The sequence below is a fragment of the Hoplias malabaricus genome, chromosome 8, assembly GCF_029633855.1.
Source record: "Hoplias malabaricus isolate fHopMal1 chromosome 8, fHopMal1.hap1, whole genome shotgun sequence".
Lineage (NCBI taxonomy): Eukaryota > Metazoa > Chordata > Actinopteri > Characiformes > Erythrinidae > Hoplias > Hoplias malabaricus.
The window spans coordinates 13,973,638-13,991,118 of NC_089807.1; the positions used below are offsets into that span (position 1 = coordinate 13,973,638).

General features: G+C 37.3%; 2 protein-coding genes across 2 annotated transcripts in view; both read right to left on the reverse strand.

The window, feature by feature from the left end:
• Positions 1 to 3,763, reverse strand: part of zcchc24 (zinc finger, CCHC domain containing 24) — a 40,413-nt gene extending 36,650 nt beyond the window's left edge. The window contains exon 1 of the mRNA XM_066680120.1: positions 3,309 to 3,763. Coding sequence (XP_066536217.1) covers positions 3,309 to 3,545 — 237 coding nt within the window. The 5' untranslated portion in view covers positions 3,546 to 3,763. The remainder of the gene's footprint in view (positions 1 to 3,308) is intronic.
• A 7,164-nt stretch (positions 3,764 to 10,927) lies between these two features.
• On the reverse strand, positions 10,928 to 15,610 carry paox (polyamine oxidase). Its single transcript, XM_066679349.1, has 7 exons — positions 15,271 to 15,610; positions 13,322 to 13,814; positions 12,998 to 13,197; positions 12,570 to 12,825; positions 12,371 to 12,483; positions 11,979 to 12,133; positions 10,928 to 11,551 (listed from the first exon to the last, which is right to left on the reverse strand). The coding sequence occupies exons 1-7, from the start codon at positions 15,428 to 15,430 to the stop codon at positions 11,405 to 11,407; spliced, it is 1,524 nt and encodes a 507-aa protein (XP_066535446.1). The 5' UTR covers positions 15,431 to 15,610; the 3' UTR covers positions 10,928 to 11,404.
• Between the last annotated feature and the right edge of the window lie 1,871 nt (positions 15,611 to 17,481).

Sequence of the window (17,481 nt, forward strand, 5' to 3'; positions counted from 1 at the left end):
AATCAAAGTTTAATCTTTGGGAGAGCACTAATGTAAAAGTAGTGGTTGTGTAATGCTGTTTGTCATCTGGCCTTGAAACTGCAAATCTAGTAAAAATAATAAAATTGAGAATAATGCTAAGTTTATTTCTAAAGCTGTTTTGCTTAATTTAGCTTCTGGCCCTTTTCTGTGAATCCACTTGAGCTCACTTGAAAAAGCCATCTATGACTGATAAATGGTAAGTGCCTTTTTTACAGACATGATGCCTTCATAAATGCCAGAGTATGTCCAACAAGCACACTTTAAAGACCATGGTTCCACAACAACTGCATCTTTACAATTAATATGGGGTTAAGGTCAGACATCATTTCACCTGGCATGTTTCATTTTTCAATTTTGTAAATGGGGTGCAAACTAGATGATTGCTGTTTTGCATTAACAATTAATAACAATATAAAAAACAATAGTAATAACAATACAAAATAACAATACTAATACAGTGATGGTAATAATAATAATAATAATAATAATAATAATAATAATACAAAAAAAGCTTTGCAATATGTACATTGTCAGAAAAATTGTCACTGTGGTGGTACCCTCAAGGGTGCATTTTTAGTACCTTTAGTTATGGAACATATTTGTTCCAAGTTCTCTATTACTTGTAGATTTTTTAGTTTTCATTTCATACACCCACATTTCAGCTCCAGGACTTATAGTGCATCCTTTTATTTAACAAGGTTCTATAATGAAATCATACAAATATTCAGCTCTCCTTCTGAAGAAGAGAATATAATGTACATTTACAGAACACAACTGGATCTTTAAAAGTGCAGTTCCACCGTTTGTACCTTTCCAAATGCTAATGTACCTTTTTTCTGAGAGTGTACTGTAAAAGTGTATAAAAACACTTTTAGTTATATACTTTAAATAGAACTTTTAAACCAGTTACCTGAATAAATATTTGTACAAAAAAGGTACACCACATAAAGAACGCATTTTGCAAATGTTACCTAATGTTATTTTTTGCATGTTAATCTAATTGTAAACCAACAAAATAACATGTTTAAAATTTAGATAAGGAAGTAGGTGATGAAGTAGAGTAGCTGAGAGCAGATGGTCATCACACTGCTTATCTAATGGAGAAGATCTCTCCTTTCTCTTCTCTCATTCAGCTAATCTCGATTCATACACACACACACACACACACACACAAAGACACATTCATTCACAGGTAAATACACTAGGAGTCTTATAGATATAATTACACACAAAAATACAAAAACATGCATGCACAAGTGAGTATGTGTACATACACAGACACATACACACACCTACACAGCTGTTGCTGTTATTAGACCTTTGAATACGTGAGTGACTTCGCAGGGAAGAGGTGGTGTACTCTACACTTCTCTATGTTAGCGCTTTTACAGAGCTCACAAATGGCACCTAACACTTCTATTTCCCATTTATAGCAATTATATGGCAGACCAGCCTACGACTTCCAATACTGTGCGAAAACAATACTGAGAGAAATGTGAATGTCTTACACAGAGAATGTGAGCATACTCTGAGGGACACAGAAGACAGAAAGCACAATATGATGATATATTTAAGAATGTTTCTCCATTAGATCAGAAACGTATTGGTATTAGAAGATTTAACTTTTCAGGTTTCATGTGTGTGCATGACTAAATATGGCATGTATCCTATGTATTTTGAACATTTTATAATTGGTCCTTTACAGCTTTTGAAGAAGATTACTCACAAAGGCATTGTTACTATTAAAAAAAATGAACTACTTATGGCTCTGGAACCAGTTACTGTGCTCATCAGTGCAATCTTGTAAAAATCTCGTTACTCCTACTAGAGCACCACACTTCCATGTTTATTCTCAAAACTCGGCTGTTCATTATTCAGTCCCAAATGGTAAGAAGGATCAGGAAGCCACACCCATTTTCTAAGGTCATGAATCATTTTAACGAGTTGTTTGTCAGAAACAATGTATTACATAAATAGCAATATCAGTATCATATAATTAATAAGTTTTGACATTATTATTGTGATATTCTTACTTCTTACATTAGTTCACACATTTTGACAAAATGGTGTATAATTACAAGATGCAGCATATCTGTTTATGTCAAGAAGAATTTTGTCACAAAACCTCATTTCTCCAAAAGCGTAATTATACAACAATATTTTAAAGGAAAAATACATAATATTTTTACTTTAAAATTACAGCTTAAAAAAAGAAAGAAAAATCACTGCACTGCAGAAACTGCACTATGTAACTCCCTCACCCTCCTCATTTATTTCAGTACAGTGACCACACTGGGGGAGCCCCAGGGGTAAAAAAGCCCAAATCTTACTTATTGTTCCTTTAACAGCTAATTATACTTTATGAAACAAGTAATATTTCCTAGTAATTCTCAATAGTTGTATGGTCTATCCATCAGTACATTTTTACTGTATATTTATTTTATTGGATTGTACCCACAGCTGGTGTCATTGTCAATGTCTTATAAAAAGAAAAATAAAACATTGGAAATACAATGTTTTGTTCTGAAATTAATAATACCCACATTTGTCCCATCTTAACATAAATACAAATATACCACTGTTAAATAATTTCTGCAAACACTGACACAGAAACATAAAGCATCATGCAAGATCATGTTATCATTTCCTTAAGTGCACATAAGAACACTTTAAATCTAGGAGGCCATAACCTTTTTACCCTTGCTGCATCATTAGGCCTCACACTGAGGCATTTGACTTCTGAGGCATTTAGGATTTATTAAAACACGCACTGGGCTAATTCAATTATTAATGATGACCTCTCATACGAGGGCACACACAGGCCTGAAATTTACGACATATAGACAGTACATTGCATGCTTGACACAATACACATGTAAATGTGAATTAAAATAATGGACATTATGTCAAAAAGTACCGTGGTACAGCTGTACCACTAATTAGCCCTGAGTCTCTCACTAAGAGGAGCCAACTTAACCTCATTAGAGTGACTCACGAGGTAACATTTCTGAGATGACTCTCTAACTAGTCTGTATGAAAGTAAAAGATGTGCGAGTAAAGAAGAACTGCATTTTAATTACGGAAAGCCCAAATACCACTGTGTACCGTTAAGCGAGAGCAAAATGTCTTATCATGAGGACACCAAATGTCATGGCGGTTGTGTGTACTACACGAATAGGCTCAAACATCTACTTGGCTATTCGAGGCAAAACAGCTTCATGCAGACTAACATGAACAGTCCTGTTGGGGAAAACAGAGGTGGACTATCCTGTGTGTGTTGGGCCTACCTCGTTCCTCTGGAGCTGGAAGAAATTGCTGAGATAGCTGGAGGTGAGAGAGGAGCTGAGGTCCGCGGCGGGGGTTTTGCTGAAGCTCAGGTCCGGGTGGGAAGCGTTGGGCTCGGGGCGAAAGGCATCGAAGGCGCTGGTCTGGTGGGTGTCTTGTAAAGAGAGATAAACCCAGTTCAGAAGCTGTGCGGGCTGGTACACTGAGGTACTGCTGTCTATGGCGGACAACAAGCTCATCTTTTTTGCGGATAACTTTTCTCTCCCTCTTTCTCCCACACTTCACTTTCGCACAAGTCTCTAACTTCGCTGACTTGTTTCAGAGTTTCACTCAAAGTCCCCCTCAGCTTTTCCACACCCCACAAAGCGGAAAGTTTTCGCTTTTCGCTGCCGCTCCAACCCTGTTCCTCTCCTGGGAACTTCGTCCCAGGCTGAAAATCACGCCCAAAACTTATTTCTCTAACATGACATTACAAAAAAACTTTTCTCCCGCTTTCCGCGGCCCGTTATCTCTCTTTATTTGCGCTCGTACAGCTAGTGCTACTTTGCATATTCATAAGAAATAGTGTGCGTCACCTCCTCCAAGAGCCAATCAGCGAGCTCTCAAAAATATATGCACATATATTTGGGAAGAGCCTGTTGATGATTGGCTACGATGTGACATAGATTAGAATATTCATACAGACTGAACCACTGGCCATGTCAATACAGAGAATCTGAAATGTACAAGACAGGAGCTCTTCTAAAACATGTATAGAGACAGGGATCATGTCCATGCGGCATCAAGATGTCAAATACCATTAGAACATTTTAGGTTTGGACTCTGCCTTGTATATAGCTGCAGAGTTTAGAAGCTTGGAATGTGTTGTTATATTAAAGATTGCTTAGTTTTATTCCGTTTTACTATAAAGTTTATCTTGAAATCAATGAAAAACCAGGACGTGTTTTTTTAAACAATTTACTTTAGATTTGTTTTGTTTTGGTGAACATTGAGAATATAGAGCATAACGTAATTATATTATGACAATGGGAATATATACTTTATATTTGATCATGTTATAAAAATCTAAATTTTTCCTTTCATTCAATCTTTACACACATTCGTTCTCAATTTTTTATAGTTTTCTAAGGTTTTAAGAAATAATAGACTTTGACATTATAGACACACAATAATTATTCTTGCAAATTTGATTATGTTTGTGAAACTGGGAACATAATACTATAATTTCTTACATGTAATATCTTTATTTAGCAAAAAAAATAAATGAAATGCCACCCCTCCCCAAAATCTCATTACTGTAATCATTGCATTATAATAGCCCTGATTGCTGGCTCTCATAAAGGCTGAAGGTGTGTAGTTTCACAATTTCCACTAAACAGGAAAATAGGCTGATGTAAAACAAATGGCTGTGTTTATTTAGCTAGAGGTGAGATTCCCACGCAATGCCCAAGCAGTTCCTGAATAAGTATTCAGCAGCTTATTTTACTGAAATGTGAAGCTGAATTTTTAAACTGGAGTAACTTTAAACTGTGGCACAATAGGATTTTACTTCAAATGTGACTTATTGTAACACTGTCAATACATTATTTTTAAAGAAACATTTGATTTAATTGATAGGGTCCACCTGTTAACATATGTTAACTGCTAACTGCAGTATAACAAAAGTAATATATGTCCCGGACATATATAAATCTATAAAACAGGGAAAATGACAGGTTACATTTTGGAGTGGTTTAAGCCTCTTCATGAATGAAGAGTATCCATCATTCAAGTTCTGGAAATAAACAAAGAGGCAGCTTCGATCCTAAAAGAAAACTACTCAGATTTAATGAGGAATCCCTTCAAGGTTTGGAAACAACATTTTCTTTTTAAGACTCAATGGAAAATTATAAGTAAAGATCAGCTAACAAGAAACAGTAATGCAGTTCTCTGTGGGCCATTTTATGAATAGCTTGCACTAAGCTCCACCTTGTGGTGCACAGATTAAACTTTTTTCCTGCAGTCAAAAATGGAAACAATAAATAAACATCTATTTAGTTTAATCTTAGACAAAAGAAATATATCTGCACAGGACGTATAGAATTATAGACTTGTTTCTTATAGAATGCTATGTTGGATGTGTTTTGGGGGGAAATGTGACGTGAAACACTGTGAACAATGTCTGACATACACTGGCAAAATTAACTACCAGGATGGAGGTGGCATTTGCCTGTTGTTTGGCAAATGTGATACAAGCAGACTTCCATTTAATATTGTGTTTTTAAAACCTGCTTTTCCATGAATATATATATACACAGAAATATTTCCCCTTTTTTCATATTGATTCAAGCAGCAATGTTTTTTTTTTTTTTTTTTTTTTTTTTTTGCGCATGGATCCTATTGTTCATTCTACTTAGTAAATATAATTTTGACAACCATATTCCTTTTCCACATGCCCTTACAAAAACTAGGAAAGCATGATTAAGGCCTCCTTTATCCTACATATTTGCTCTCTTGTATGGACTTTTGTGTGTATCACATATGCTTGTAATCCCTCAAAAAAGGTTTTTGCAGTTATAGACATAGCGTATTTTCATTTGCTGTATGTAGTTATTAACTCAAAATTATGCCCTTTAATATTCATACAAATGTGTAAAAAAACACAGTTTCTTAAATCTGTAAAACTAAGTCCACTTGATTCAGATTTTGCTTTCCTGGTAACAGAAGTGAAGGAATGAAACTGTATGACAAGTGTGAGAATCTTCTTTTTAAGACTGCTGTTAATGTTAAGAAGAAGAAGAAACGGTGGCGCATAAGGGGAGTGTCGCAGTCACACAGCTCCAGGGGCCTGGAGGTTATGGGTTCGATTCCCGCTCCGGGTGACCCTCTGTGAGGAGTTGGTGTGTTCTCCCCTTGTCCATGTGGGTTTCCTCCCACAGTCCAAAAACACACGTTGGTAGGTGGATTGGTGACTCAAAAGTGTGTGTGTGTGTTCCCTTGTGATGGACTGGCGCCACTTCCAGGGTGTATTCCCGCCTTGCGCCCAATGATTCCAGGTAGGCTCTGGAACCACCGTGACCCTGAACTGGATAAGGGTTACAGATAATGAATGAAGAAGAAGAAGACATATACAGAATATTCCCAAGGTTGCTTTACAGTTTGGGAATGAAAAAACATCTGATGAAGGGGCAAATGAGATGGAGAGCATAGTGATTTGGAGGGGAGACTATAAAACAGGGAATTACAACAGTCCATTCAAAATGTTATAAAGCATCTACCAGTATCTCTGCATTTTAAGAAGTCAGCAAAGGGAGGAATCGAGTGATTTTACACAGATGGAAACATGCTGGGAAATCATCAAGGATTTAATGTGTGGTTCAAAAGTGAGACAGGAGTCATGAACAAGAAGCATGGAATTAGAAAATGCAGAGATGACTGACTTGGTACCAATAATTATAAGTTCAGCCTTCTCAACATTTAACATTTAGCATTTTATTAGAAAGTTAGTGCTTAACCCGTATTTTAACTCCTGACAGTATAGCAATGATATCTAAAATCATGACAGCAAATAATGCATTCAAGGGTAAGGATGCAGAAGATGAATATTGAGGAATACCTTGGGTAAGAGAAGCAGTATTTGACTTGTACCTCCCAGTAGAAATTAATTGGCACCGGTCTGTTAATTAGGATCTAAACTAAGTCAGAACTTAGTTGCCAGTGAAGTAGATACTAGAAAGTTGTCAGATTATAACAATGGCTGCCGTAGAGAACCCAATAATCTAGAGCAGATGTATTCAAATCTTTAATCAAAAAGCTCCTAATGCTATATGTTTGCATATCAATGTGAAACAACCAGCGTAGCAGTTGATAATATTTTAAATAAATACAGACAAATACAAGTTTTAACCCAATGATCTTCAGACCAATTTTATAATGTAATAACAAAAACAACTTCTATGGAGATTATTTCAATTGTATGTCACAGTCATCTTAAAAGATGCTGAAGCCTAAGAAGAGTGTTCTCTCATGTGCAGTCTATAACTGTAACCATATTTGTAGGCCTTTCCACAGACATTACACTGAAAAGGTTTTTCTTCTGAATGCGTCTTCTTGTGCTTGTTTAATATATAAACACGTTTGAATCCCCTTCCACACTCTGGACACACATAGGGTCTCTCTCCAGTGTGATCTCGTAGGTGCACGATTAGGTCATATTTATCAAAAAAACTCTTCTTGCACTGGTCACAAGTAACTGCCTTCTCTCCAGCATGTCTGCGCAGGTGAATTTTTAGATATGCAGGCTTGGCAAACATCATGCCACACTCATCACAAGGGTAAGGTTTCTTCCTTTTGTGCACTTTCACATGGTCTGTTAGAAGGTCTGACCTTTTGAAATCTTTCCCACAGGTTTCACATTGGAATTTTTTGCCAGTTTTTATTAGTGTCTGTGGTTTCACCAGCATCCTGCCATTCCTGGCTTTGACAGTGTCACAATTCTTATCAATGACTTTGCCTTTGTGTCTTCTTTTTGGATTTGCTGCAGCAGGCTTAACTTTTGCTGAAATAACTTTGTTCTTCTTTAGAGGCTTGTCCATATAATTGTTTGGTTTCTCATTCCATGGTATATCACACTCATCGTCTTCAATTGGGGGGATAAGGCCTGCAGGTAAACCACTATTACAAAACCGAGTTACTGAAATCTTCATATTTCCCCCCCCTTTTCAATCAGTTTTCTGGTCTTATTAGTGTCAAGGCAGATGTGGACCAGGGTACACAGATTTAAATATAAAGCATTTTTCAGATTCCACCTTTTGAATATATCATTATGGAGATACGACTTAAGACATATTCAGTGGCTGGACCATTCTTATGTCATTTGCCAAATGGACACTTCTGGTTACTGTCTGCTTTCAATTGATTTCAGTTGATGTTGCTCTTGCAGTTGGCAAAATCAACATTTATTCATAACTATTCTTCAGGATCCTCACCTAAGATTTCCCCAATGAACTCCAGTGACACACTGGGGGATTTTCACCTACAAATTTGAGGTAGGACCGTTAAACACCTGTGACAAAAATAAGAAAACATGAAAGTTATAAATTCATCCTAAATTCTCTGTACAGAGAAACAAATGCTATTTGAATATAGCTACTATTAACAATTTACTAAAGCAAGGGGACCAGATATACTAACCTTTTCTATTCAAACTTGCAGAAAAGGGCCACACATAGCGAGGACTGGATTTTTTAAGCATCTAAAAACCTTCTGATATTATTTAATATAGCATATCCGCTGAATTCGGCTCAGTGTTAATGAGGAATGGAGCTGCTCAACTGCAGCTTCCTGTTTACACGCTCAGCTGCTAGAACGTTCCTGTCGCTCCCCAGCGCATGCGCAGATCTTGCATGCATATTGTAACTCAGCGGCGTAGAGGATGCTTTACTCAAGAGTAACATCAAACAAAGACTAACAGGAGCTCGTCTCTCTGTCTTTACTGTTTTGAACAGGCCATGTTCCTGCGAGTTGTGCTAATTTACAGCTGATTTTACTGTAAATATATTGATGTATTTTTTTCTAATATCTGATGTAACAACACAGCAGTCTGTTACCTGAGCGTTTAATTTTTAAAATGCATTTTTGTTGAACAGAACATCTATGGAGAAGAACTTGTCGGAGAAAAGATACAATGTACAAAGGAGTAGGAAATAGATCACATTTGTTTAATGAATCCTATTGAAATTGCTACAAACTCCACTGTCATAATTGCGTTTCATAACAGGCAGTGGGATACATGTTGATCAAACAAAAAGGGCAATATCTGTGAAGTTTTGACAAGGAATTAATTTATTCGTAAATCTATCTCCGCAGGTGTATTCAGCGACACCGCTGCGCTTTCACTGGACTCTATATTGCCGCCTGCTGTTGTGGAGGTGACATTGTTAGAGCCTATGTCCAGTGCAATAAGATCTTTGGAACAGGGACATTTCAGCTTGTATAACGTCGTCTAAACCTTTTATAAAATTATTTGAGAAAACATTAGTATAATTAGCCAGTTAGCTACAGTCTTGAGGCTTTTCTGGCTAAACTAAGTACTCCAGCTTTGTGAAATATCCCCCTGGCTTGTTTTTATGACCAAGTAATACATCTGGATTTAATTTCGAACGCTTAATGTAAAGTGCCAGACTGTCATTTGGTTGCCTGTGTCTAACTATATGCTAGAAGGTGTATCATGAGTAAAATATGCACTCAACCCCATGCAGTGTTCCAAATTACTTACAAGGCAGTAGATTTACACCGCCAGGCTTTCGTGTGTCATAAACCTAAAGAACAAACCCTGAAAAACGGCTTTTTGAGCTACAGGCAAGTGGTGAAAGTTCAAGTGGAGACGGATGTACGAGCCAGTTGCATATTCTGTGGGTAGTAAAGGAAGGCAAACACTGGGATTTTAAATCATCTTTAGTTGCAAATGTCACTCACTCATTTGCACACACTCATACAAAACAAAAATTCCCCACGTGGGGTGCTATTTCCTATCATGTTATTATTTAGTTTTGCATCAATGATTTTATGACTTTCACAAAGTCTAGGTTTTAATTTAGCTGGCCTGCATTTCTCAGCTTTTGCGTCATTGAAGGCTGTTCCAGTTTTAAAAATCCTACATGTACTGTTGCAAAAAGCAGGTTTCTTTCTGTAAGATTTGGAGGATGCACTTGCTGTATCCTTCACATTTTTCACTATGAACATAAATCATGGAGGAAATAAAAATTACACTAAATTTGGCAGAAACAAATTTGCATATTGGAGTTTGTCTTCATTTTAAAATGCTTTAAATTGGTCCAGTGATCTCTATTAAAGATTCCTCAGGAGGAATCGAAGCACTGTCATCCTGTGGCTGTAGCCAAGGATTTGTTAAGCATCTTTGTTTTAAATCTGCACTGTGCGTATGTGTGGATTAGGAATACCTCTGAAGTGTATTTTCATGCACTATGTTTAAGTAAATTAAGTTGTGCCATTTTAACAAAACATTGGAGGAATACTTGGGATTATTGTCCTGATGCATTTACAACCATGTATCAGCTTTCTGAATGATGCATTGAGGTTTTGCTTCATGGCTTCTATAAAATCCTTATGCACAATTATGCCAGTACCTTTTCAAGCAAAACTGCCCCACACCATGGTGCTGCCACACCCATGCTTCACAGATAGGACAGCATTTTTAGTTTTTTGGATGTTTCTTCTAAAAAGAAATCAGAATGGTCAAAGTCCTCATTTTTCCCCAAGGTCTTGGCAGGACTGCTTGGATATTCGAATGGTATCAATAGTGAAAAAAAGCACTAATTTCTGTCATAGGTAAAATTAATTAAATCCTATTTTGGCAGCTGGCCAATCAGTTATTTATAAGCCATTAGGTTACAGCAATTTCTGAAATTCCTCACTGCTTAAAGAGACAGATTGCGGTCCATCCAGGTCACTGGACACATGTAGAATCAAACCCTTTAACCAGGAAGAACAATGCTTGAATCTGCTGAGTGGGTGTTTTTTCCCTCCTTTCTCTCTTATGCATGCAAGTAGACACAGTCCTTAAAAAAATAAATAAATAAAAACTATACATGACATGAATTAATTAATTTTTATTGTAGATTGTATGTGCAAAAATCTACACAGTGGCTTTTGCCACTGACTTATTTATTTTTTAGTTCCTCTGAGAGGAAACTAGTACTTAAGACATTAGTAAAAACTGTATGTTACCAGGGTCACTTTGACCCTACACAATGTCTTTGGATTTCAATTATCTTAGTTTACAGGCAATTAGCTCCTTCCCTAAATTAGTGTGTGCAAATGACAGTATATATATTTAAAACTGTGCAGAACAAGGTACTAAAGACATTAAGAAAATCATTATGTGATCTACAATATCCAACATTTTAGACATTCATAAGTACATCTGTGCTTGACAGCTGGATTGGATGGATTTCATGACAATGATTTTACATTAAAAAAAATAATAAATCACACATTTGTCTAAAAATAATTACTTCATTATCACATTTGGTGTCCAGTAGTGAGAATTACTGTCAGCAAGTTATCCATTCAAATATAGATGAGCATCCACTTCACTCTACAGCTTTGATGATATCTGTCCTGACATGGGTGAGTAATGAGAAAAGAGACGATCTGCTTCCCTCCAGCCGGTAATCAGGGCTCCATGGACCGTAGAGAAGAATGATCTATCAGTGGCCTCTCCAGCAAACATCACCTGTAAAGGCTGAGGGCAAAAAGCTGAGCTATAATCACTCTTTAATCCACAGGCTCAATGGATTCCAACACTATCAGTCAGTTCAGTGGATACAGTTTCACAAGAAACTGTATGCTGAATTAACTCAAAGTAAAAGCCAAATGATGAATGTCATTTGCTAAAACTTTATGCTGAATACTTTAGGTTTCTCCAAATAATGTGTTATTGTCAGAGGTGATGGATAGGAACCAAGCCATGCAATGTCAAAGAGGGCAAATAAAATGCCTGTATTTAATATTTTAAACACACATTTCTTTTTATATGTTTTTTTATATGTATGATTGGTAATGGTTAAACATGTTTACCATATCCCTGATCTCAAAACTAATCATAGAACAATGTCTTTGGAGTCATGAAAAGTATGTTACAAGTTCAGGAAACAGTGTTACTAATGTACCTGAGCACCCGAATCTGGCATTGGAAGAGGTTCTGCAAGGATATCTATGTCATATCCTGAGCAACCTTTGGCCACATAGGTGTAGGATCCACAGGTGTAGGGGTCGTGGAACCACTGGGAGCGTAGAAGCTGCTTAGGTGCAATTGTTGGATTTCCTAAAAGGATTTTACAGTAAATCAAAAGAATTATAAAGTATATATTTCAGTAGGTTATTTAATATTTCAGTTTATCTTAACTATAACCAAACCCACTGATTTTCCTTAATACTGTATCAATGTTCAATTGCTGCTATCACAGTTATGGACAAACAGGTTACTGTCTGTAGAACAAATATAATGACCCTGTATCAACAGCTAAAGGGTCTCTAATGGTACACAAAGCTCAAATATTACCTGTAAATCTGCGGATGAGCTGGGTAACTGCACGCAGCACTTCAAATTCGGTTAGATCTTCCATGTACTCAGATTCATGACCAGCAATCCAGCCACAAAGGACATGGCCAAACCTGTTTTGTCAGAGAGAACATTAAAAAGTCACAAATTTATTTCCTAAAATGTAGTGCGAATACTACGAGAGACTCACTCTGTCTACCTTTCTGTGGGCTTCAAAACAGTGAACCCAAACAGCTTTCTGATCCAGGCCATCTTGACATCAGCAACAACATCTGTAATGTTAGAATCATCTTCCCACAAGAAATAGATAGCTTCACAGTCTTCATCCCAGAATGGCTTCTCAAACTCCAAGAAAATCTTATTGTTGGTCCCAAATCCCATTCTCTGGATTGAGTGCAGTTTGTGGAGAGGCAAAGATGGTTTTAGAAGTGTGTTTTGGTGCTTCTTCAAGTAGCCTTCACAGTTGAATACATCAGAGGGGGGAAAAAAAAATCAAGGGATACTGAACAATAGCATTATTTACATTTGTAGTGTAGTAAACGTTATCAAGCTGCAAAACTAATTTGCAAAACAGAATTATGCATTGTATAAAGGGTAATAACAGATGGTGTAAGCCATTTAACATACCCAAAGGAATGGTGACAATGACATGATCTGCTTCAAAAGTCTCTCCATTTACACATTCAACAGTAACAGGGCATGTCCTTCCTTTTGAGCTTGACTGCTTGTATGTGTTATTCCAGTGAATGCACTTAACTGGTTTATTATACAAGACCATGTCCTTGGGAATTTCATTCATCATGTGTTTAATTAAGCCTTCATAACCTCTGTTAAAATAATCAAATAAATAACAAAAACAAATCCACACATTCCAGGTTATTACCTACGTAAATACAGCAGGGGCCAGTAAAGATCTTTAATACTTTACACTTCTAATAGCACACAGCTCACCCTGGGAATGTGCAGTCCAGTCCTGGCAGCGTCTTGTACATGCCAAAAGCACCAAGGCCTACATCATCCATCGTATGTGTTCCACTGACACAGCATTCTACCTTCAACAGTGTGCTCAGAAGAGCAAGCCTCAGCTCCTTAGTGGCTTGATCTCCATGCCACTCAGAATGTGCTACCCGTTGGGTTTCTCTTTTTAGAAACTCTCCGACACTGGGCAGGGGTTCTTCACCACTTTCATGAAACTCCTGGGACCTCACTAGTAATGTCATGAAGAGCTCCAGTGCAGGTTTCACTATCTCAGGATCTATCTTCTTGCCTGAGCTGGTAAATAAGTTTGGGACAAAAGGTGGGTGACCACCAATGTCTATTGTTTGATTCTCTTCAGACATGGATTCTTTGTCCAGTAACAGGTACTGGCAGGCCAGACGAAACACTGGATTCTCCTGGGAAGGGCCATGGATCCAGTTAGCACCTATTTCTACTATATTACTACCTGGGGAAAACAATCAGAACATATAGATTTTAATTTTAAAAAATACAAGAGGGTATATGCATTGACAGCCTGCATGTAGTCAAGTTTTTTTTGTTTGTTTGTTTGTTTTTTTAAAATATACCCTGTTCCATGTGTCCTGATTAAGGCCTGCATAGCCTGTCACATTGGCACCATCTTTTAAATACTGTCAAGTATTATTAAATGCGTATTTAGAGTTTATGTAATGCCTAGAATTATTTTGAGCTCTGATATTTAATGATTTGCGTTTGGACTGTGCATGGGTTGCTTTTACAACGTCTAAGGTGAAATCCTTGTTTAATGAACTAATTAATTAATGAACGATGGATTAGGAACACCACCTTATACCTACGCTGTAGTTCCACTGATTATACAAAAGCACTTTGTAGTTCTAACAGTTACAGACTGTAATTATAGACCGATTTCTTGGTATATTTTCTTGCCCCCATTTAACACTGCTCTTTAAAAGGTCAGGACCACCACAGAGCAAGTATGATTTGAGTGGTGGATCATTCTCAGTGCTGCAGTGACACTGACGTTGTGGTGGTGTGTTAATCTGTGTGTGGTGCTGGAATGAATGGATCAGACACAGCAGTGCTGCTGATGTTTTGAAAGCCCTCAGTGTCACTGCTGGACTGAGAATAGTTTGTGATCATATGGATTATGCAACTCTGAGGTCATAAATGCAAACCTAGATTATACTCTCAAAGTTTATAGATCAGTGAGTGAGCGAAGTTCATACAGTGCAGAGATACACTTTTACAAAGCTGCAGCTCTAAACAATATAAGTTTAATAAAAGTTCATACTTTAACAGGTCAACTGTTCAATTGTAACCAAACAATAAACTGCTGTGGTGAGCAGTAACAAAACTACATTAACTGCCTTTCACAAAGACGGAGATACTTATTTTTAAAAAGCTGATTTTACGTTCTGTAGGAAAATTCGTTTGATTCTGGGCACATCCTGTAAAGCCTCATGTTTGTCATGGTACACCAACTTACACTGAATTATAATCGACTCCAGCTGTACAGAATGCTTAGCTACAAACCAAACAAGTTTACAAACCAAAGCCTGAACTTTAAGAGGCCTGGACAGTTTTCTATTTTGCTCCTAAACTTGGCTTAGCATTTCTAAGTAATCTATGCTAAAGTTGATACACAACTGCTATTTTACCACCAACTTCGAGGCAATTCAGTCGGGTAAACAGTACAGGTTTTAAGTTTAGAGGATTAGCAGGCCTTAATGGGAAAAAACAGCTTTGTAAATACCGCAGCCTAAAGCTAATATCATATATATTATCATTCATATAACATATGAATATCAGAAATATAATTAATTACATTCCATTTACAGAAATGACATTAACACTACGTTGTAAGACTGTTCTGTAGGAAGGCCTCAAATAACAAATAATAAAACCAAAAATCATAGCCTCACCAAGTGTTCCAGTCTTGATCCTCCCCCCGCTTCTGGACGTGGCTTCGATGACCCGTACATTTCTAAAACCGTGTTTTATTAACCTCTGCGCAGCACCGATCCCTGAAATACCGCAGCCGATAATCACTATCTTTGCATCTCGGCCAGGACGGAAAGCCATAACGGTTTTGTCTCTTTATCCCTCGCTCTACACTTTCCTCATTTCACTTCCACAGACACAACGACTTGGCTCTGTTCTCGCAGCCTACCAGCCCCTTTTTCCGGTGTTGTGCCGAAAACAGACTCCCTGCCAGAATCCGACTCCCCTTCGGTTAAACTTTAACCCGGGTTCCGCTGGGAGCAGGGTACAGGTTTAAATATCTCTTACATAATGTTCAGCCTGATATTCACATTAGACCCAACGTCAGCGAGCTCCTTGTGTGTAATTAATGCGTTTTGTGACGCTGCCTAAAGTTTATTTCAGGCATTTAGTTTAAGCATTTTTATTTTTCACACGATACAGTCCACGACATCCGACACCACTCATTTTAAACTTCTGCCAGAAGAGGGCGACATGAGAACGTCTGTCAGATTGTGTGGCATCAAATGTATCTCAGTATTTTAACCACAGCAAAATCATATTAAAAATCTTAATGGATTTTATCAGTCTCCACCAACTGATAACATTACTCAATTTATGAAACACAAAATATTTTTACAAATATTTAATCTTAGGCTTGAAATATCGTGACCAGATAGAGCTAGATAGCATACTTAATTATAAAATCAATTAATGGAAATGTTTATGATAGGGTAACAACAACAAATCAGCCTCCTTGACACTTGTTTTTGTATATATAGGAGGTTGTGGGTTCAAGTACTGCTCTGGGTGACTGTCTTCGAGGAGTTTGGTGTGTTTTCCCCGTGTCTGCATGGGTTTGTTCTGGTACTCCGTTTTTCTGTAGATCATATTATTTCAGTGAAAATTCAAAATAGTCAGCCACTGCATGGCATTCAGAATTAATAAGACCCATTATCTCCCAAAATAGTAACTTAACAGCAGAAGAAACTTTCAATGGAAGTCAACGTAAAACGATTTATTCCAAGTAAATAGATTTGGAGCATTTCTATTGATCTATTCATCATTAAATGTTCAGTGTGAAGGACAGGTGCTATGTTCAAATGACACAGTGACATGCCTGACTAATTCATCTCAAAGGTGTTCTATCGGGTAAAGGTCAAGACCCAGGCCAGTCAAGTTGTTCCACACCAAACTCACTCATTCATGTTCTAATGCTTTGTGCACTGGGGCACAGTAATGTTAGAACAGGTAGGGGCCATTCCACAAAGTTGGGAGCATGGAATTGTTCATAATCTCTTGGTATGATGAAGCATTAAGAGTTCCTTTCACAGGAATTAAGGGGCTGAACCCACCACCTGAAAAACAACCCCACATCATAATCTCCACTCCACCAAACTACACTTGGCACAATGCAGTCAGACAAATACAGTTCTGCTGACAACCACCAAACCCAGACTCGTCCATAGGATTGAAAGATGAAGAAGAGCGATTCATTACTCCAGAGAACACATCTCCACTGCTCTAGAGTCCACTTTGCATTGGTGATGTAATGTATGACTTGGATACAGCTGCTTAGCTATGGAAACTCATTCCATGAAGCACTCTGGAGATTTGAACACCAGAATTTAAGATAATTTGCCCAATTAGCTAAAGCTATATGAACTAATACAAGATGAGCTCTAAATTTACTGCTTATGTATTTTTTTAATGTTTCCCATTAAAATTTAGGAAGGTTAAGATTAGTTTGCAGTATCAAAGCAAGCACATATCAGTGGCATTCAAAACCTTATCTGAGAATGGTTAAAAAGCAAAAACACTACATTTTTCTTAGTTCAAATAATTTGGTGGGAAAAAAATAAACCAGCTGAAGGTATTTTTTTCTCAGGGTTCTATTGTATAATGCTGGCACTTGGACCAGGAGGCACTGATTTCTTGTCTTACACTGAACATAACAAGCCCTGGAATAAATGGTGGGAACTGTTTCACTTTGTTGGTCACTTCCAAAACAATGAGACACTCTTTTGGACTCATTGTGATCATGCAGGAAACAGAATGACTGTTTTTTCTTCTCAAGGAAAACCTCCCTGAGATAATAGCATTAATCAAGGGATTAAGTCTGGTGTTTGACATCAAAGCAAACCAAAATAAGT

Coding starts and splice junctions, on each gene's coding strand:
- paox (XM_066679349.1), bottom strand. CDS start 15,430: ATGGCTTTCCGTCCTGGCCGAGATGCAAAGATAGTGATTATCGGCTGC. Junction 13,815..15,270: donor GATCAAGACTGGAACACTTG/GTGAGGCTATGA, acceptor TGTTTTCCCCAG/GTAGTAATATAGTAGAAATA. Junction 12,826..12,997: donor CATTGTCACCATTCCTTTGG/GTATGTTAAATG, acceptor TCAACTGTGAAG/GCTACTTGAAGAAGCACCAA.